The sequence below is a fragment of the Miniopterus natalensis genome, chromosome 13 (assembly GCF_054644295.1).
Source record: "Miniopterus natalensis isolate mMinNat1 chromosome 13, mMinNat1.hap1, whole genome shotgun sequence".
Classification (NCBI taxonomy): domain Eukaryota; kingdom Metazoa; phylum Chordata; class Mammalia; order Chiroptera; family Miniopteridae; genus Miniopterus; species Miniopterus natalensis.
The window spans coordinates 42,102,147-42,125,002 of NC_142093.1; the positions used below are offsets into that span (position 1 = coordinate 42,102,147).

General features: G+C 46.9%; 1 protein-coding gene across 1 annotated transcript in view; it reads left to right on the forward strand.

Moving 5' to 3' along the window:
• The window catches only part of HK2 (hexokinase 2), a 58,446-nt gene extending 54,967 nt beyond the window's left edge, over window positions 1-3,479 (forward strand). Inside the window, exon 18 of the mRNA XM_016202543.2 lies at window positions 1,218-3,479. Within this exon, the coding sequence (XP_016058029.2) occupies window positions 1,218-1,362 (145 nt within the window). The 3' untranslated portion in view covers window positions 1,363-3,479. The remainder of the gene's footprint in view (window positions 1-1,217) is intronic.
• Window positions 3,480-22,856: the final 19,377 nt, after the last annotated feature.

Sequence of the window (22,856 nt, forward strand, 5' to 3'; positions counted from 1 at the left end):
ATGTATGCTGAAACATACATTTCGGGGGCAAGATTTTTTCCTACTGTCTAAAGCAGGGGCTATGAATAAAGTTTTATTGGCGCGCAGCCACGCCCACTCGTTTGTGTTGCCGATGGCAGCTTTCAGCTACCACAGCAGCGTGGTCACAGCAGACCCTACGGCCCACAAAGCTGAAGGCATATCTGCTGTGTGGCCCCTTACAGAAAGGTTCCCTGCTGCGCCCGCTCCCAGCATGGGAGCAGGGAATCCCCTTTTCTTTTTGTTATTTTCCCTGCCTTTCTCCATCTCCTTTCTCAACTCTGATCACCATTTCTCTTGTCCCTTCTTCACTCATTTGCATAGGTTTTGAACAAATTATTTCAAAGTAAGGGAATACCCTGGTCCTTCCCGCCCTGGGCAGCTTTTCAGCTAAAAGTTAAAATAACAGAGCTGTGCCCCTGGCCTGGGCAGTAGGTGGGTGGCGTGAGGAGAGAGAGACTTGTGAGTTGGTTACCTGCTGTCACCAGGGTTGCCTCAAGGAGCTGAGAGACTTGCCCAGAGTTTACACAGTTAGTGAAAAGAATGGCCCTTGAGAAGTCCCAAGTCCCTTTTGTTGATATTCACTGTCACTGTTAAAATAAAAGCCTAAGTCCCAGATGAGGGTTGGGGAGAGGACAGAAGCCCAGCTACCAACACCGGGGGTTGGTGTTGGGAGCCTCTGTCCTTGGCTTCACAGGTGAGAAGGGCAGGCCCCTGCAATGTCCCAGCAGCAGCCCCCTGAGCCTGCTTCTCTTGCTTTTAATGACACCTTGGACGCAGCTGTGCCTGATGTGAGTCAGTACCTCAGGAAACAGAAAGTGTGGGGTTCGGTCCTTCGCTCCACAGTTCATGACCAGGTTGTGCACCTCTGCTAGGCACACCTGTCGCATCCATGGCTGCTGAACTCCTCTTTCACTGATTACTTTTAAGGACCCAACTGGCCAGAATCTCAGATGCTTGAACCTTAGCTCTCCATTCGCCTGCTTTGACATAGAATCTGGGCATTTTGCTAGTGTCCCCAAGCCTCAGTTTTCTGATACGCAACACGTAGCGAGTGTTTAGTATATGACGGCTGTCATTCTTTTCTTCATCTAATTATTCCTGGGTTTCCAGCATCACTTCATAGGGTCTCATCTCTGAGGACACAAAGCAATCATGACTAAGGTTTCTTTTCTGTGTCTTCCTCCCAACTTCTCCAGCTTCGCCAAAGTCATGCACGCGACGGTGAAGGACCTGGCTCCCAAGTGTGACGTGTCCTTCCTGGAGTCAGAGGACGGCAGTGGGAAGGGAGCAGCTCTCATCACTGCAGTGGCCTGTCGCATCCGTGAGGCTGGACAGCGATAGAGTCCCTGGAGTCAGAAGGGACTTCCTCTGGTTCCCCTCTTCCCTGCTTTAAATTATAAGATGTCATCTCCTGTGTCAGAGACAGACCCTTCAGCCCTACAGTGGCAGAGAGGACCTTGCCAGCATGTGTTTGTCTCTGGGTGTCCTCACTGTAGAGTTCAGTGCCCAAGCCTTGGCCCTCCTGAGATCAACGCAATTGGAAGTAAGGATTTGTTCAGACTCATCACAGCCATTCCCCTTGGCTCTCTTAAAACTTAAATATTAACCTTTAGCAATCCTCCTGGCTGAATTCCATGTCCCTGTATAATCCTACAAGATGGGGACACTAATGAAAAGTTACAGTTGCTTTACCTTGAACCATGGACCCTGGACCTGACATTTCTAGGTGGAGAGCATCCCCCGAGGTTGATACTGGCTCTCAGAGACCTGGGAGATCTCCACTAACCTGAGCCTGATTTTCCCACAGGCAGAAGGTGGGGGGGAGGGGCGGCCCTGGAGGGGAGCCATGGATAGCCTTGCGGCAGCCCCTCTTCAGCCTCGTGTGCAAGCATCGCCCGTGGGTCGCTGTGAGCATTGCCTGGAGTTAGAGCATCCTGAGTCTGAGCACGCAGTACCAAAGCCACGAGTTGACACGTCGTGCCAGTGGACTTGTCGCATCTCCTTGTGGGTTCACGAGTCATCCACGGGCCATGGAACTTTAGGGGAGGGTGGGGGACTTTTCGGCCTGTTTAAAAAAAATTTTTCCTGCAGAAGTGTAAACACTGTATTTTCATTTTAACTTATGTTTGAAATTTATTTAGTTCACAAAGTACATGTGCTCCTTCACCTGGATACTGTACGTAATGATCTGTTGTATGTATGTATTTATATGTTAGTTTGTCATGTATATAGAGACACAGGGCCTCCTCAGATCTGGCCTCATAAGTCGATTGAGTAAAGGATGGAAGGTGAAAATATTGATTGGTTAGTAGAAATACCTCATTCACCTGTGGGAAGAGAAGGGAAGCTTCTTCATGGTGAGTGAGTGGCTGGCAGCTCCCTCCGGCTCCTTTCCCTGCAGACTCTGAACCGTGGGAAGCAAGGGAGAGGGAAGAGGCTGAGCCTGCGGGCTGAAGAGACCACAGCCACTGGCTGCTGGGTGTAGAGACTTTCTTGGGGCAATATTACCTGGATGTTAACCAAAGGACTCAGCTCATCGCTTAGGAATCTTCATTCTCAAGGCACTCGGTAGAATTTTGAAGCTCTCTAACAAGATAAAAGAAGCCACCAAAAACATTTAAAAAAAAAATTGTGCCTGACAGTTGATAACAAACCAAAACCATGAAACAAACAATGGAATGAAGCCTCAGGGACAGCACTTTGGGGGATTTGTGTCCTAGCAAAATTGGTTTTGTAAATGTTTTACAGGAAGCTTGTAGAGGGCTTCTCTAGCCTGAGCTGTTTTTATACACACAGCTATTTATTTCAAACTGTTTGGGGGGGGGGGGGGGGAGATGAGGAGAGTGGCGTAAAAACTTTCATACAGGAGTGAAGTTAATTCTGAATCTTTAGGCCCACTTCATGCCTAAAATATGACACCCACACACTAAGCGTGAAAGCTGAATTATAAAGAAGGGATGACTATTGAGTAACACTATTGGGTAGGATATAAGGGTCAAAACAGAAAGATGGAAAGATAAGCTTCAATAGCATCCAATTTTTGCACATTTATCAAACTTGTACTGAGAACAGTGTCTAGATTTGTGTATAAAAGATGCCCAAGGAGTGGAGATGAATTTTAACTTTTAAACTTGACGATTAGGCTCCATCTATGAAATCGCTCATGTTTTAAAGGTCGATCTATGTATGTGGCTATGAAAGATGTGTTGTAGGTTTCCAAATAGGAACACTGGCAAATGCATTTTGAATGTTTGTGTTCCCACAATTAGGTGAGGGTTCCCTGCTGCTGCTGCTTTGCCTGATGCAAATACAGTGAATCTCAATCTTGGACTGGGATGTGCTGAATAGTAGGTCATCTCAAATCCTTGAGCACTCAGTCTAGTGAAGATGTTGTTATATATAATAAAGAACTAGTTGAATTAACTATGTGATGTTACCTATTAATAAATTTTAACATTTTTCAAAATGTCCCATGTGTGATTCATGAGTATTTTCAAGAGTGCAGTCATATTTTCAAATATGTTTGGGGCATATTTGTACTTCTTGGTCAGTATGAATAATTTATGGGTGTCATGATTTTGACTATATGTGCTTGGCCAGGTAGATAAATGAATCAGGAGGCTTCACTAGAATTCAATGACAAAGTTTTATTCAAGGGCCTTAAGCGAATTGCAATTCAGAAAACACTACCAGCTGAACCCCCGAGTGTTCTAAAGAAAAACAGTTGAGAGTAGACATTCTTGAGAAGAGTCAGTTCGGCATTCTTGGCTTCTGGATTAGTCCAGGGTGGTTATCTTCCAGATATTGGTGTTCTGGACAATCAAATACTCTTTCCTAACTTCTTCAGAGGGTTATCTAGAGGATTTCTGTAGATCCAGACAAGGGTGCACAAATAAAAATTTCCAAAGTTTAAGTTCACAGGTTAAAGTAAGATAAAATCGATTCCTCTTGTTTCTGCCCACTCTGATTTAAGTGGTTTTGTTAGCTTGACTATAGTCACTCCATTTGGTTTCTCCCCTCTTTCCTCACAGACATGTGGCCAAGACATGACCTTGACCCCAGATATTTCTCTTCCCAGAAACTCAGTACTACAACTGAGATGACTTTTCCTAGGCCATCTTTTAAGCTCCTAGATTTCAAACGCCACTGAAGAACCACAGCTGGCTCTGAATTCTACTGTTTAAGCAGTTTTGTTGAGATGTAGCAGAACCCTCATGGCACTGGCTGGCTTCTGCAGGCATATGTGATTCACACTCAGGGTATAAAGCCCTTACATGAACACCTAAAAAGCCCTTGCCTTTGTGCTCTCCCTACCAACCTTTCTCCCTCCCTAATATGCAAAACACAAACCTGGGAAATAAATTCCTCTCAAGTCCTAGTGATACCCACTGGCAGTGACATGCCCTGCTTGACTGACAATAATAGGGAGGAAGCCGACCGAGGGTAACGGGATGCTAGGGATAACTGAAACAGAATTCCACCTCGCTTGTGGTGGAAGAAATTAACATTAGACCCTATTTTTCCAACTTCAATTTGGAGAGATTATGGGAGCATTCCCACACTATTGGGGGGTGTGAAAATCAGTACAGCCATTAAGAAGAGAAAAGCAATATGCATCAAAAGCATGTTTTGGATAATTTACTAGAAATTTGTGCAGAAGAAATACACATAATTGGGGACTAAGATTTAGCTGTAAGGGTATTGGCTACTGTATAACTTATAATAGCAAAAGGGAGGCACTCCATACAATGGGGTCGGCCCACCCTGTATCAGTGTCCAGTCAGGAAGGCAATCCACTCCAGTATTTCAAACATTTTAAAACAGGGACTTGGTTATACAGGTGGTGGAAGAGCTGAGAAGCCAAACACTGGAGAAGTACCCCAGAGATTAGCAATATAAAAAAAGCCATTCTCTAGCCAGTTTGGCTCAGTGGTTAAATCATTGGCCTTTGGACTGAAGGGTCTCCGGTTCGATTCCTGTCTAGGGCACATACCTCAGTTGCAGGCTCAGTCCCCAATCTCGGTCCCAGTTGGGGCGAGTGCAGGAGGCAACCAATGGATGTGTCTCTCTCACACTGATGTTTCTCTCCCTCCCTCCCTCCCTCCCTCCCTCCCTCCCTCCCTCCCTCCCTCCCTCCCTTCCTTCCTTCCTTCCTTCCTTCCTTCCTTCCTTCCTTCCTTCCTTCCTTCCTTCCTTCCTTCCTTCCTTCCTTCCTTCCACTCTCTGAAAAACAATGGAAAAAATATTCTTGGGTGAAGATTAAAAAAAAAAAAATCCACTTCTATCTCACTGGCTGGTCCAGAGTCTAAAAGCTGGGGAGGGGATTCAGGAGCTAGAACCACAGCAGGAAGGGGGGGGAGGTAGTTAGAAATACCCTGGCTTCTCCCTCCCACCCTTTGGATCTCCTGTTGGCTGAACTTAGCAGGAAGCCAACTGGCAAAGGGAGTCTGGAAAATGCAGTGCCTCTGACTCAGAGCAGGGGGGTGAGGCCTGGGGCTGAGCAATAAGAAAATGGCATGTATCTTATAAAACCAAGATATTGTTATAAAAAATATTTAATATCACAAAAATGTTGACAGCATGCTGCTTCATGCCAAAAGTATGTTACAGAACAGTATATTATGATCCTGGTGTTTGTTTTTTTAAAATTAAATTATACTACAAGTGAGATATAATGTGTTTCCCCCTCCCCAGCTATTACAAAAAGTCTTCTAAAAAGACATTGCCAAATGTCCCCTGGGGATGGGGTTGCCATATAAATTATTGACAGCCAGTATTTTGTCCCAAATATTGCATGAGGCATGTTTAACTAATTATTTATTGCTTATCTGAAATTCAAATTTAAGTGGGTGGCCTTTTAAATTTTATTTGTTAAACTTATCAATTCTACACTTAGAGGCAAAATTGTGCCGGTTGAGAACCACTGGTGTAGAGAAACATTAGAAAGTTGTGTAAGTCAATTTTATGTATGATAACCTTGCTCAGTGTTGTTAGTAATTATAATAGGGTTTCTATTCTGTTGATTTTCTGTGTAGATGATCACACATTTTTGTTTTTTTTATAAGTAATGGCAGTTTTATTTTTCCCTTCAAATTGCTACACCTTTTTCTTTCTTTTCTGACCACCTTGGTTAGAATCTCCTGCACTGTTACACAGCAGCAGTAATAGTTCATTTTTGTCCTGTTCCTAATCGCAACAGGAACGTGCTTAAATTTTCTCCATTAAAAAAGTGCTGGATGTAGGTTTTTGGGTACCAGCTTAAGGTACTTCTTCTTTCTATTCCTAGTTTGCTAAGATTTTAAATGATAAAATCTTAAATAGATGTTATACTACAGGAAATGCATTTTCCCCATCTATTGAAAGAGATACGGGGTTTTTCTCCTTTAGCCTTTACTGTGATGAAGAAATGGATCCAAAATAAGAAAGCATAAGATTAACAAAATAATAATAATAATAAAACACTGAGGGAAGAAAAGAAAAGAAAGAAAAGAAAAGAACACTGATCCATCCTCTGGTAAATCTTCCTTTATCGCTGGCATAAACTGTGTCTTTTAGCACCTTGACATTGACTCGAGCAGGTGTAGATTTGACGACTCAGCACGACTACTTCAAAGGGGTCTTTGCATCACTCTTCCATTTTTGTTGTGTCTGTAGTTGTTCCCCCGCTCCCTTGTCATTATTTGTATATTTCAATGTGTAATTTCTTTCTGGCCCCTTTTCCCGATCACTCTTGCCAGAATTTATGTCATCAACCACATCTTCTTTATCCATTCATCTATTGATGGACACTTAGGTTGCTTCCATATCTTGGTCATTGTAAATAATGCTGCAATAAACATGGATGCATATCATATGTCTTTTTAAATTAATACTTTGGATTTCTTCAGATAAATACCCAGAAGTGGAATTGCTGTGTCATATGATAGTTCTGTTTTCAATTTTTTGAGGAAGCTCCATATTGTGTTCTATAGCAGCTTCACCAAGTTACAGCCCCACAGGGGACCTTTATTTTCTTCTTAGGCAGCAGTTGTCTTTGTTTATATATGTTTTTAAATGTTCTTGAAATTGACATCACATGACACCCACTACCCTGGGGTGGGTAAGAGCACCGATATTTTTGTTTTTGTTTCAAATGTTCTTGAAATTCGCATCACATGGCACCCACTGAACAGAGGGTGACATTTGCCACTGTAGATCATATGAATGACACACCCACGCTTCTGGTCTCCCAACCAGCTCTGTAAAATCAGGGGATTTAAGCTCTAGCCCAGCTTGAACATTTATGTTCTGTTATTTATTTGTAAGTCCCATCTGCTGCTGGCATGGTTACCTGAAAATCCTGGCACCATGGGCCATGGCCCAGGCTCCGGTGCCAGCCAGCATTGCAAAAAACCTCACAACCCTGGTGTGGCCTTCCCCCTTCTTTCATTTAATGATAAATACGGCTGTCTGGTCATGCTGTCGGTTTTCCAGGCTGCAAGCCCATTTCCAGGGAAAGCAGACATGAATGGCTCCAATAGGAATGTGGAAACAGACACCAGCAACCAGCAGCCTTGGCAGTGCAGGGACTGCAGGCCCGCCGAGGGACAAATGTGTGCTCTCTGCTTTTATTAAATGTTTTCCTTCTTAATAGAACAGCAGGAAATGCCAGAACCATCTGCAGCCGCTTGCTGACTGGAGAGGGTGCACCACTGGGTTTAGGAACTTCTACTTTCCACTTTCTCAGGCATGCCAGGAATGTCTTCACCTAGGGGCTGGGAATCGCCCCAGGGGACCAGCTCCACGTTCTTTCGGGTAGGACCGAGAGACCCTTTCCTTGGCAACTTCCTACACATTACTAAGCCCCAGATGTATCCCTAAGGCTGTTTCCCCATGCTCCAGAGTTAAACTATGGGGAAAACGGCATTTGTGCACGTGTATTATTCAGCTTATATACATAATGCATGAACTGAGTATGAATTTGCATCACAACACTTGTTGCAAGAAATGCCACAGTACTGAAATGAGCTCTGAGCTCCCCCTCACCAAGACGATGATATGTCCAATATCTGCTATTACTGGGTGCTCTCCCCCTTACCAGGAGGGAGCGGGAGTCCCTGGGGGCGACACACTCCGGAGGCACCTGAGAAAAGGCCTCCTGTCTTCAGGGCATTGTGGTCCCCCTGCTTTTCTTTTGGAGAGCCCCCATGCCTGCCAGCCGTCTGCGGCCCCTGCACAGGTATCTACCCACCTGGCACTAGACGCTGGCTCAGGAGATGGCGCGCCCCTGGAAGTGGCATTGGCACCTCATTTGGCAAATACCCATCCCTGTGCAGCCAGCAGCTCCGCCCCAGCGCGCCCCCGTGTGGCCATCTGTGGGAACTGCTCCCTGTGCAGGAACCATCCCAGGGTTTGAGCGATGCTCACACCGCGCTCCCCACTCCCAACTGCTCCTCGAGTCTTACTCACCTTAAAGACTGGAGGCTGCTCCAGCCTCAGACACTGAATGGGTATGTATTTTTTTAAAATTTAGATTCTCTCAAAGAAGCAGATCAGCTTAAATCATGTGTGTTTCCTTTGTTTCCTACCTTATAGGCAATATTTCACACTTGATCTTAGCCAAAAGGCCGAGGAGCGACAGGCAATATTTCAGAGGAGGAGGGGAAGGGAAAGGGGGAAGAAGGAGAAGCTGCTGAGAGCGCCTGCACACTCCAGAGGACAAGCAGCGAAGCAGGAGTGAGGGTGTGAGGTGCAGGAAGAAGGCAGGGGGCTTTGTCTGGCATGTGTGTTCAGGGCCCTGTCCACCCCCACCTTACTCCTCTGTCACCCCAGGTATCATCTTGCAGGTCCCCATCCTACATAAGTGTCCTCAAAAGTACAACTCTACCACTACAGAGAGCTGATTGCCTTAAAGAGAAGGCCAGACTTGCCAAAGCAAGTGGTCTACCTTGGACAGTCTAAAAGGTAAGCCACAGCTGCTTACTGTAAAGCAATAATTTAATAAATCAATAATCAGGTTTATTGCAAATCAATAATTTAAATTTCCCACCAGAATTTTGTGGTGGGAACAGAGAGCAAGCTGGCTGTGAAGATGGGCCCTCTCATGAAATACATACCTGAACAGTCCCAGGCTTCTTGCTGGGACTCTTCTAAGGGCCTCAGTGCACTTTGTTTGGCATCTAGCACAATACAGAGAATCCTTCTGGGGGCTCTGGCTTTCTTTTGTTTATGGAAACCCAGGGGTGTTTATTTTTCTCCTGGTCACACTATTTTTTTCATCTTTATATCATTGTCCCTTCCAGATCTCTGCAATAAATCTTGCTGTGGTTCAACGCTGAATCCTGACTTGTCTGTGTACTGGATGAGGGATAGTTTTGTAGAAGACTAGGAAGGGACATTTTAATCAGAGAGTGTGGGACAGAGAAGAACATTATAATATTTCTCATTGGCAGCACCTCATCAGGTAGAATGAAGTCATGGATCAACACCACCCTCATCAAAGACTAAAGGACAGGTTTCCAAACCTCTCACTGCACGAGCCAGATGCCCAAGTCTACTATCACTAGGCAGAGACAACTCTAAACAGGCAGAGCCAAATATTCTTCTCATCAAGTCCAGCATCTGCTCCGGGAGTAGATAAGGTAAGAAGGTAGTTGGAAGCCAGATCACGTATAAGGCCTTACAAGCTATTGTGAGTCTTTGGAATTTGCTCCAAATAAAACGAGATGTCAGTAGAAATGGATTTTAGAAAAGTAATGCCAATATCTGTTATGTTTTTAAAAAGAGCACTTTAGCTGCCATGTAGAGAATGGGCAGACACAGAAAAACCAATTATGAATCTATTGCAACAAACCAGGTGAGAGATGATAGACCAGGCAGGTAGTGGTGCCAGAGGTGAGAAGATACAGTCTGGATACACTTTGAAGATAAAGGCAACAGATTTGCTAACAGAATGGACAGAGTGTGTGAAGGAAAGAGAAGATCAAAGCTGACCCCAAGATTTTTGGCCCAAGTAACTGGAAGGAAGGAGCTGTCATCCACTGAAATAGGGAAAGCTGGGAAAGGGGTAGGTTTTCAGGAGGAAATCGAGAGATCTCTATTTTGAACCAACTCAGAAGCAACAATCACCCCAGCACCCAGTCTATGGTCTTAAAATACCATTTCCCAGGTTTCCTGGTCCCAGGTCTGGGGCAGGAAATGCACCAGAAGATCCCAGAGCATCTTGAAACAGCAGATAGCAAGGATGAGATCAAAGACAACTGGGGTCCTGTCAAAAGGACTAAGCCACTTAGGAAAGATGGGAACATGTGAGCATCATTAAGGGTTAAATTGCAATGTATTGAAACATCATCAAAGATGTTTAAATCCACGAGTTATGATGATATTAAAATTGGTCTCTCAATTGCTCTTTGTTGGAGAATGATAGGGAACCAACTCATTATTTTGAAAACTGGTTAATAGAAGGAAAGAACCAAGCGATTATCCTGCCTTTCTTATATAGATATACCTCAGGGTAACCAAAATAGTAGATGAAAGGCTATTTCTCTTTACTGAAGTATTCCAGCTGAGTGAAAAAGAATGGTAGATTTGAATGTCATCATTTGGCAATCTTTTTTTAAAAAAAAAAATCTTTATTGATTTCAGAGAGAGGAAGGGAGAGGGAGAGAGAGAGACAGAAACGTCAATGATGAGGAAGTCATTGATCGGCTGCCTCCTGCAGGCCCCTGCCTGGGGATCGAGCCCGCAATCCGGGCATGTGGTTCCTGGATCCTAGGTCGACGCTCAACCGCTGAGCCATGACCAGTGGGGAGATTTAGGGATCTTAACGAGGCAAGGGGCCCAGGCAGTGAGCATAAACTGCTCTGAATATGACAGAGAGAGAGAAGCAGGCATCAGGAGAGAGAAAGCCTTCTCTAGAATCCAAATGCGAATTTGTAGGTAATGCAGAGGAGGTGGGATATGTTGAATGACACCATGGAGCGCATTCAGCAAAATCCAACATGAGAAAAACCTTATATGACAAATGGCCTGGTTTCAACACATAAATCAAAGAGAGAAAAAAAGAGAGGAGGAGGGAGGACCTATAGAGTAAAAAAAGCTTAAAAGATTTATCAAACAGTCACACTAAGGAGACCTTATTTGGATCCTGATTCAAACAAGCACACTTACAAAAAATTATGGGACAGCTGGAAATTCAAATGCTATTCACTGGCTATCAGGTGATATTAACAAATTGCTCTTTTCTATGAGTGCAATAATGGTACAATGATCCTGTTGAAAAGTGAGGCCTTGTCTTTTAGAAATACACACAGGTGAAAGGGTGCAACGTTATGTCTGGAATAGGTTCCAAGACAGTACAGGGTTGGGGGTGAGAAATAAGATTGGCCATGAGTTAGCAACTGTTGAACCGGTGCGATGGGTACTTGGGGGTTCATAATACCAGTCTGCCTCTATACTTTTGTGGATGCTTTAAATTCTTCATTATGAGCTAAAAAAGAAAATAGATAATAACAAAAAGGAAGGAAGGGAAGAAGACAGGGAAGAGGGAGGGAGGGAAGGAGGGAGGGAGGGAGGGAGGGAGGGAGGGAGGGAGGGAGGGAGGGAGGGAGGGAGGGAGGGAGGGAGGGAAGGAAGGAGGCAAGCTTTGTTTTGGGCATGTCATGCTTGAGCGGCTAGCCCGATACCCAGACAGAGATGTTGAGTTGGTGGTTGAATATATGGGACTGAAGTTCAGGACAGCGTTAAGGCTAGAGAGAGAGGCTAAGGAGTCTTAAATTTATAAATGTATGAAAATCATGGAAGTGGATGACAGCACCTCAAAATAAGTATAAATAAGAGAAAAGAGATGTTACAGACTGAACGCGAAGGGTCCTCAAGTTGAGAGGTCAGTAAGAAGAGGCAGAAAAGGAGCTGCAGGGCTGCCTTTGGCAGAGGGAGGCCGCTACTGACCTGGGCCAGAGCAGTTTGGGGGAGGGTGGGGTGGGTTCTGGAAGGCAGAGGGAGAGACCAGAGGCAGTGCGCATGGTTGAGTCTTTAGATGAGTTTTGCAAGAAAGCAGCAGAGAAATGAGACAGAGGCATGAGTGGGGTATGGGGCTGACAGGTTATTTTTCAAGAAGGGAGGAATTATAGCATGTTTTCATTCGGATAGGAATGATCCAGTAGAGAGAGAATAAATAACGGGGACAGAGAGGAAATTGCTAGTTGGACGTCCTGGATCACCCACATGGTCCTGACACAGGTTCATGATCAGGTTAAGCATGATACATTTGGTGTTATCACACATGCATTTCACTGTCAGAGGCCTGGATACCATTCCTATGGTCTTCCCAGGGACCCTGTGAAAGTGCTGATGTAGTCATCTGGCCATTCTGGAGCTGTGTCCACAGCTGCCAGCAGCATCCGCTAACTCAGGCTGTGCCTTTGTGGCTGTCCAAGGCTGAGGACACTATGACAAGGTATAGGGAGACCACACAGACCTCATGCTGGGGAAGGGCTTGGGGAGGGCCAGCTGGTCAGCACGGAGGTCCACATTGAGGCCAGGTTCTGCCAGGGCAGGAAGTTTAGATGTTGCTCCTGGGTCTGAGGTGAGGCTGGGGTTGGAGCTGGGACTAGGGCAGGAGCTGGGGATGAAGTGGTTCGAGAAGCTGTGGCCCCTATGTTTTTTTTGATCAGCACACCCTCTTTCCCCAGAAACAGTTGCTTCTATTAAGTCTCATTTTATCTCCATTATGTGAATAGGAAGAAGTCTGGTAGAACCTTGGGTACTAGTCACATATCTATCACCACTGACCAAACCAGTCTTCTGGGCTGTCTGCATGTGGCTTGTCTAAACAAAAGCCTCAGTGCTCACAGTAGAGCTTAGAGTGGCTTCCTCTGGCCACTGCACACAGGGAGGCGCTCAATGCAGAGTGCCCTCCAATGTCCCATACCTCGGTGTTAGCTCTGGTTTAGGTAAGTGGTAGCTCCTCATTTCTCCTAGCGATTTGACTCTAATATGACTTTTTGAGATGCTTCATGGAATATTGGGAAGAAGCCTGGTCAGAGGGTCCAGTGATCTACAGTTTATTTCAAGCTCTGCACTGACCAGCTCTGGACCTCACTTTCTCAAGTTCAACACATTTTATGTTTCGGGCACTGGAGATGCAGCAGTGACGAAACAACATTCCTGCCTGCATAAGACATGTATTCTAGTTAAGAAGAAAGATAGTAAGTAAATTAAACCAGAAACCCCCAGGGCCCAGGGAGGCTGGACAGTAGTGATTGAGGAGAAGGTGGAAGGAGATGAGGTTTGAGAAGTGGGGATGGGGTTGGCAGGCTATGTACCCTCACGCGCACTCTAAGACTCTGGCTATTACACTCACTCAGATGGGAAACATTGGAGGGGTCTGAGAAGGGGAGTGACACGTTTAAAAGAATCACTTGGGTGCTGGGTGGAGAACGAGTTGAGGGGCAGAAGCAGAAAGTCCAGTAAAGAAGCTATTGCAGTGGCCCTGGCCGGGTAGCTCAGCTGATTAGAGCATTGTCCCAATAAGCCAAGGTTGCAGGTTTGCTCTCTGGTCAGGGCACATACAAGAAACAACCAATGATTGCATAAACAAGTGGAAAAACAAATCGATGTTTCTCTTTCTCTCTCTCTCTCAAATCAATCAATAAAAAATTGTTTTAAAAGAAGCTATTGCAGTTATCCAGGTGAATGATGTTGGTGCTGCTGGGGAGGCGTTAGAAGAGGTCAGACTCCGGGTAGTTTTGGAAAGTAAGACAAGGTGTGCAGGCGGGTTGCATGTGCAGTGAGGGGACAGAGGGGCTGGAGGGTGATGTGTGATACTGTCCACGATACTTAGGTGTTTGTTTTTTTCTGAGCACTTAGTAGGGTTACATTTTCCTTCCTCCTTTAGGTTAGATGTGGCCCTATGACTTGCTTTGGATAACAAAATGTGAGAAGAGAAGTGTATGGCATTTAAGTGCGAGTGCAGGACCCTGCAACACGCCCCTTCTTCCATCTCAAAGAAAGGGAAATATTTGGTCCCATCCCTAGTGAACATGGTGAGCAGAGCCTCTCCAACTCAGGGTGGACATGAACAGCAAAATACACACTAGTCATGTTATGACTCTGAGATTTCAGGGCTCTGTGCTTCTGTGGCGTAACCTAATGAATCCTGACAAGTACAAATGACAGGATGAGAGGGTTTGTTCCGAGCAACCCGAAGATTAGGATTTTCATTTCTTGAGACAGCAGGGAGTGTGAGAGGAGAGGTTCTGGGGGAGGATTAGGAGCTTGTTTGGGGACACGCTAAGCTGGAGATGCATCTTAGGCATTCAAGCACAGATGTGAGTCAGCGGTTGGATATAAGGATCTGAATTTCGAGGAAAAAGTCAGGCTGCAAATATGTACAACTGGGAGTTGTAAGCCGGAGGCCAGGTGACATCACCAGGAAGTGCGTGCAGGTAGAGGAGAGTGCGGATGGTCTGAAGTCACCGGGTCAAGGAACTCAGCTGTGACCAATGCTGCTGACAGGTTATCTAAGATGAGAATTCTCAATTGACTTGATTGCAATGTGGAGTGATTCAGGACCCGGCCTAGAGCAATTTGGGCGGAGCTGTGAGAATGAAACGGATTGAGGTGGGCTCAAGAAAGAGAGGAGAGAGAGTGCAATCTGAGCATAATTAACTCGTGGGGGGCTGATATAATAGAATGGTGATGGTGGGCAGAGAATTGGGGTTAAGGAGGTTTGTTTTGTTTTGGGTTTTTCTTTAAATGAGAGAATTAGAGTACACATTTATGATTCAGTAGAAAGATAAAATTGTTCAGGTAGTGCCCAACGAGCCAATGGATGAACTGGCGTCGGTGAGCAGGCTAACAGTGAGATCCAGCGAGGCCTGCACTGGGAATGTCCTTCCAGGCAGGGGAGAGGCTGAATTGAGGACACAGATGTATGTGGATTGATGCTGTGCCAGGGGGCTGTTCTGGGTGTGGGATAAGGTTGTTTGTGTGTTTTTTTAATAGGTCTACAATTTCATCTCAGAAATGAACTGTTTGATTATAATCTCGTCAGCTCTTTCTATCCCCATCTCGCAGATCCGGATGGTCATTCAGCCCTGTCGATGTCACCTACTCAGCGGGTCCTGGTTCTAGCGCCTGCCCGGGGCCAAAGCACGGGCCTGGTCCCCATTGCCCCCGCCGCCTGCTCTGCTCAGTCCCGGGGAGAGCTCAGGCCTGGCACCCCCTGGACTCGAGTTCGAGTCTAGCTTGAATCTAGTGGGCACTTGATGGCTGCGTGTCCCGTCCCCCCCACCGCCACCCCCACCCCCAGCCCCGGTTGGTAAAATCGGAATTTACGCCCTAGGCCCACTTAGACGATGGGAATAAACAGTGGGCGCGAGCGCTCGGCCCACCCCCGGCCCTCGGGGTTGGCGCTGCTCGTCGCCCACCCGCCCCCACGCCCCGTTCCCGGTGAGTCCCGCAGCGCAGGTCTCGCGCCCCCTGCTGCGCTCAGGCTGGGGCGCGCCCTTGCCCGCGCCCCGCCAGCCCTCCGCCCGGCCAGCTCCTCTCCCAGCCCGGTCCCAGAGCTCCCACGGTTCCTGTCCCGGACACAGAAACTCACCGCTCTCCAACCCACACGCTTTCTTTTCCCTTCTAGGTTCTACCGAAGGCAGCCCTCCCCCGCCTCCCAACGTGGAGAAATCCCGACCATTCGTCAAGATTCCACTGAAGCGACGAGCCTTCCTGGGAGATTCCCCGGCCCCCTCCGGACGCCTCTGCGCCGGGCTGGCTCCTTCTTAGCTTCGCCCCCGCCTCCGGCTGTCCTCGCGCTCTGGGCTCCCTGGGATCGGGGGCGCAGCTTTGCTCCTTTTTGGTTTTTTAGCGCCTTGGGCAGTGCCTGGCACCACTGAACTTGGGGAAGAGCGGCGTTGGATTTTCCCTCCGTCTCCGTCTCCGTCCCAGCCCTTAGCGTTGCACGTTGAATTATGTGTTCAGGGTCCGTCGTCTCCACCGCGCCACGAACGCCGTGGGAGGTGAGGCGTTACTCTCACACCCGCCGCTGCCCGCAGAGTCTAACACACCGCGGCGGCTCAATAGACGTTTAAAGGACGCGATCGGATGGAAGGGCCCGCCGGGGTCCCGCGCTCTCGGCATCCCCGCAGGTCTCCAGGTGGCCTCCAGGTGGCGCCCGCCGCTCGGAGGTGCGGGCGCGGGGGAGTTGAGGTCGCCCGGCCGGCCGCTCAGCCGCACCCGGGCGGATCACCCAGCGGGCGCGCAGCCAGCGGCAGGGACGCGTCGCCTTCCCCGGCTCCAGCGCCTCTGCGCTGGTATTTTGGGAATGTTAATTGGGGAGGGAGGAGTGGGCTGCCGCGTTCCGGTCCCTCTGGGGCGACAGCTAAACCTCTGGTGCCAGCAACTGAAGGAGTCACAGCTCCGCTGGCGCCAGATAGTTTGCAACACACGCGCGCGCGCACACACTTACGCAGTTATTTATCCGGCATAGTAACAGTAAGTGCGTAGCTTTCCAGCATGTGTACAAGTTGTCAAGCACCGTTCTAAGTGCTTTATGGACATTAACTCAAAGGTACATAATAAGATAAAAATTCCCATTTTATAATGAGGAAACTCAGGTACAGAGGTTAAGTGACTTGGCCGAGACTGCGGATTTAGCGAGGGGAGGTAGGGTTAGAGCCCAAGAAATCTGGTGCCAGAGAGTGCAGGCTCCCCACTCTGCAACCCTGCTTCCCTCTGCTGAGCTGAGTGGCATCTAGCTGTCCAGCCAGCCAGACTGCATTTATTAAGCATCTACTAGGTACTACGTACTTTGCTTTGCTTTGGGGATGAGCAAGTGAAGGAGAGAAAGTGTCTCCCTTTCAGGAGCCTCCAGGCTGTTAAGAAAGACTGAAGTTCGGGGAGAGAGATGTACTAGGTAGGTGCCCAGGAGAGGAACAGCAGGAAAGTACATGTCAGCCTTTTCACTACCCTCCCAGGGAGCCCACCTGGCTGTGTGTGTGTGTGTGTCTGTGTGTGTATATGTCCCATTCTTGTTATTGGCCTTTTTTGTCCACCAGTGTTCCAATCTTGATGCTGGAACCCTGTTGGGGCTCAGTCATCCCCCACTCCTTGTTCCGGGCCCCTTGCACAGTGCTGGGACCCTTGTCCTTACGGGCCAACGTCTTCAGTGCTTCCTGCTGCCTGGATTTCTGAATATCAGGGGCTGCTACACTTGATTAGACAACCAACTGAAACACTGACTCCATCGTCCCTACACTTTTCCATTTCCACCCTGGCCTCATCATCAACAGCTGCAGCTTGCTAAGCTCTGCTTTTCGAGGCCCAGTCCAGCCTTACCATGTGCTCCACCTCTGAAATCTCAAGCCCCAGCATCCTATCTTTCTGGCTCAATCACACTTCCACTTCAACTAATGGTGTTGGCAAGACCTGCAGACTCTAGACTCTTTCCTTTTCTTCAAATACATCAGATGAGGGGAGCACAGGTCAGGCTGCACTAGGCTGTTCCAGGACCTGAACAGGACCTCAGGGGTAGGGCAGGAGCAAGGGGACCAATGCTGGACACTGCGACAGTCTCCCATTCTCCTCAGTGCCAGAACACACAGGTAATTGCCCCCATGTTACCATTATCTGCCTTTAAAGAGGATAATGTAAGAATCTCTCTATAATATGCAAAGAACTAAATAAACATTAGGTGATGTCTACCAGTAAAAGGGTAGGTGTGGATGTTCCTGGTGTCCTATCTTGTCATCGACTGTGATGGTCTTGTTCAGACTCCCTGTGCTGGTTACGAAAGTGACGTCTCTCACCTCAGACCTACTCTCCTTTACTCTGTGATGTGGGGGCTGGGGCTCTGCAAACAGGATTCTCTGCGGCCAGCAGGCTCCAGGTTAGGCTCTGTCAACAAGGGGGATTGCAGGGTTGGAGCAGGGAGCAGGGACTTGCCCCTACCTCGCCACTCTTGTCTCTGTATCACCTCAGCAATGACTCTTCACCTTGCAGTGACAGTTCCTTCCAGTAGCAATGTGTTCCAGTTTTTTCTGCACTCCCAGTACCAGCCTCTGATATACTAGGCAGTTGCCCTCCCTGGGAGGTCAGGGCACCAGCTCTGCAGGGCCCCTCTTCCAAGCTTCTAAGTGATCAGCACCCAATCTCTTCCCTTTGTTCTCTCAATCCAGAAGTAGAGCTGCTTCCTGCCATTACTTCCTCTGTGTTTATCTTGATATTCCCTTTTCACCTTTCAGCCTCCAAAACCTGCTTCACCTATTGCCTAGATTAAATTCTGTTAAAATAACTGGTGTGGTTTCTGTTTTCCTGCTGCACACCCCTCAGAGACATTGCCTGGGAAGCAGATGAGGGTGTAGCCTTACCTGACTGGGCTGCTTTGAGGAGCCTGACCTCAGAAATCTTGCCAGAAGCCCCAGTAAGTCAACTTCTTTGGTAGAAGAACTCCATCACAGGAAAAGTCCCCTAATCTAATGCAACTTTTATAAACAGACTCACTCCAGGAGGGAGGGTTTAATTTGAGAAAGCCAGAAGGGACCTTAAATCTTTTCATCCCAATCAAAGCTGTCAGAGCCAGTTAGCATCAGAGCTCGTCAGGTGGCCCCAAAGCCGCTGTCCACCAGGCAGCCATCCTGTCACCAAGGAAACAACATGTCAGAGCAGAAAGCCATGAACAGAGCCCCCAGGAACCAGCCCGAAACTCAATTGTCTGATATGATTGTCATTATCAACACTGCCAAAGTGCAGCATCTCCTGCAAGAATGATTCGCTGAAACATCTCCCACCTCAATCTCCCTGTCTTCTCTTTTCCAAATCAGGAATATACTCACCTCTGAGAAAGACATGTGCTGGCAGGCATGACAGAGCAGAGTCACTTCCTCCACAACAGACAAGGAAGGCTGCCTGCTGCATCCACACCAGGACTAGTGTCTTTGGAGCACCCCCACTTACCTTCCTAGGCCCCAGTGACTTCTAGTCATCTAGGACCCTGCCTAGTGGTCATCAGATCTGCTCACCCTCCCTGTGCAGCAGCACCAGAAAGCATGCTCCCACCCTTCCCTCTATCTGAATTGCTGTTTGACGTCATCACCCTGCAGATGATCACACTAATTCCATCTTATCAATGACTGATAACTTCAAATGTGACAAGAGGATTTATTCACTTATTCAATCATTCCACATGTATTCACTGAGCATCTTCTGTGTGCCAGACACTAGACTGCACATTGAGGTTAATAATAATAATTATTAATCCTTTATTAGTGGTGGATGGAGCCAGGGGACACTTAGGATGATCAGGGAGGGAAGGTCTGAGAGGGAGGCATATCATCTGTATTCTAGGTATCTGTTTTATGTAACAAAGCACCCCAAAACTTAGTGGCTTAAAAGAATGACAGCAAATATTTTGCTCATGGATCTGCAATTTAGGCAGGGCTCAGGGGGGATGACACATCTGTCCTCTACCTAGCATCAACCTGGGCTGCAAGGGATGGAGGCTCGGAGACTGGGGACTGGGCTCATCTGAAGACTTCCTTATTTACATGTCTAGTGGTGGATGCTGGCTGTTGGCAGGGACCTCAGCTGCATCTGTCAACTGAGATTCCTGCCTGTGGTCTCTTCATGTGGCTGCTTAGCATTGTCACAGCATGGTGCTTGGGTCTCAAGGGTGAGCCTCACAGGAGAGAGAACCAGGTTGGAAGTTACATCACCTTTTTTGACCTAGTCTTAGAAGTTACACATAGTCACTTCTGCAGCATTTTATTCATTAGAAGGGAGTCGCTAAGGCCAATCCATAATCAAGGGGAGGGGAAGAATGACAGTCCATATTTTGATAGGCTGAAGTCAAAGAATCTGTGGATGTGTTTAAAACCACAACAAGCTGTGACCTAAAGAAGAAATTTGTGGAAGAGCATTCCAGGAAGAGGTCCTAGTATATGGAAAGGCCCTAAGGGTGGAAAAAGCCTGGTGTGTTCAAGGCAATGAAAGGCCAACAAGGCTGGAGCACAGTGAGCAAGGGGGGAGATGAGGTTAGAGGCGACTGAATCATATTAAGCAGTCATAGGAGGTTGGAAGTTATTCTGGGTGCAGTGGGAACCATTGGAAGATTTCAGATTTATGTTCACATCTTCAAAGGACTCCCCTGTTGCTCTGTAGAGAATAGACTGAGGTGATATAGGCATAGGGAAAACTGGTTAGGACACTACTGAAGTGGTCTGGAGGAGAGATGATGGCTGGAACAGGGATAATGGCATTGGAGATGAAGAGAAGCTGATGCACTTGAGAGATGATGGGAAGAATGGAAAGAATTTATTAATAGATTGGATGTGAGAGTGATGGAAAGGACAGTAGGTAAGAAGAAGGACTCTTGGGTTTCATGCATCTGTGTGGACAGTGGAGCCGTTTCCTGTGGTTGGAAGATTAGGGAAGGAATTTGTTGTTACCCATGAAAGGTACAATCGAGAGTCCATTTTTAAGTACATAAATTTTGAGTTGTTTGTGAGATAGATGAGAGGCAAGGAATAGACAGTTGGATATAGGAGCTTGAAGCTCAGGGAAAAGCGTGGGATGGAAGTATAAATTTGGGAATCATCAGCATATGGATGGTATTTAATGACATGGGCCTGGATGAGATGATGTGGGGAGAGCCTAGAGTGAACAGGGGAGTATGAAGATTGAGCCCTGGAAAAAGCAGCCTGCAGCATAGACTGAGGCGTGGCCAGAGTCATAAGAAAACTGGGCATTGGATGCTATATAAACCAAGAAAGGAGACTTGGGAAGAGGGAATTCAGAAAGAAAGAACTGATATGAATGACTCTAACTCCTCTAGGTCTGAATTTCTGATGTGATGAATGCCTTGAATCCATTTAAGCTGGGAAATTCCATGACTCTATTGTATCTTTGGGAAAGCAAGCTTCCAGATGAGTCATTGGGTTTCTCTGAAGACTATAAAAACAAGTTCTTGGCAATGCAGAATTTTGTATCTGGCCCTTAAAGTGATCATAGGCAAAGTCAAGCCCAGAACAAAAATGAGGATTTCTGGAGACAAGCTCAAGCAACCATGTAAGTGGCAAAATGCAAGTGGGGTTATTTGCTCTCCTCTTCCAGTAGGGCTGGCTTAGTCATGGCAGACCCCTGGGGGTTGGAAACAAATGGCAGGCCCTGTCTTTAGACAAGGACCTGTGTGCACCCCTATTCTTGGATTGCTCCTGCTGGCTGGTGTGGGATTGTGCAAGATTGGGTGACCAGAATGGCACTGGCACATTGATTTGGGGTGACTCATATCAGACACAGTCGAATTCAGGGCACTGGGCTACTGGTGAGCCACTGTCAACACTTCGGCTTGAGCTGCGTGTGTGGACCCCATGGTTCAGCTCTCACTCATCTGTTTCAACCATGGTGTAACCTCTGATTTATAGTTTTCAAAGATGTGGAATGGTGGCAGGAGTCCTTTGCCCCCTTGCCATTGGCACCTAAGGATTGTCACCTCCTCCTTCTTAAGTTCCACACCACACATCAGGAGGTCCCCCAGGGGTGGCTGTGTCTATTTCCTCTGAGGGCTTTTATGACCATTGCCTTGCAATGCCAAAGGCTCTTCCTACCAATGTCCTCTCTTGTCTCCAAATGCCCAACCAGGAACGGGTGCTCTTTGTGTGAATGGGACTGTTTTTCTCGCTCTGTCCATGCCTCTGCCTTTCCTCCCTGTTGGTGGTGGTTTGTGGAAGCAGGAGTGTGGGCAACATTAGAAGCGATCATATTCTAGAAATGCAGTGATTATGGCCTATAGAATTCAAGAGACTACATGATTTGAAGATGTGCTGTTCTGTGTCAATGCTATAAAATTCTAAACAGAAAACTTAACATAATTGGAACATAGATTACCGTTCACACTTTCCTGAATATTCTGGGTAAGACTGGCATTTCTGGTCACCATCAATGGAGCTCAAAGACAGCTTTTGAGAGAGTGATTGGAAGCTGGTCCTCACAGATACCACAGTGGATGGTGCAGTGCCATGAGTAATGATGCAGACAGCATTAAAGAAATGCTATTAGAGAACCACAGGGGCACAAAAAAAAATCAGAGAAACAAAAATCCCAAACCCCAAGTCATATTGTTTTAGTGCAAACATGGTTCAGAGATTCTTGACATTGTGAACAGTAGCAGCGGTGCTGCCTTTTTCTCACAGAGAGAGAGAAAATATCGGCCAAAGGAAGAGACATCGCTGGTGCCTGGACTCTATGAAGAATCTTCAGGTGCAGTGATAGAACAATGAACTAATATGTAAGTGCCCCTTTGCTGCTGTTAATTCTAAATCTTCATCAATAAATATCAACATCTCACATGGGCCCATATGTTTTGAAATATAGTTTTAAATCAAATTGTTTGGACAGACAATAGTCCTGCAAAAAGTATCTTTCCAGGGCCTTGCACACCAGGGGTGGCCCTGGTCATTGGTGATCTGGAAAATGCTATGTCAGTGGACTGGTGGTGCTCCATATCTTGTGGAAAAACTGTGAGAGGGAGGAGCATTTGAGGTCTTGCTTCCCGGCGTATGTCATCAGTTTGGCTCAAATAAACTTCTAATAAAAATTCTCTTACATGGACAACATGAAGGGCCAGCATAGAAGTGAAAGGAAAACAAAGTGGGAGGAGTGAGAAAAGACAAATTGGAGATAGTAAATATGGGCAAGTTTTAAAAAAGACTTTTGCTGTAAGTAAGAACACAGAAATGAGGCAGAGTTTGAGGAGTGTGTGGGCTTGAGTCTGTTTTTTTGTTTGTTTAAAGATATAAGATATATGCTGATTGGAATGGTCCAGCAGAGGGAGGAAAACTCAATGCTGTAGGGGAGAGAGAAGA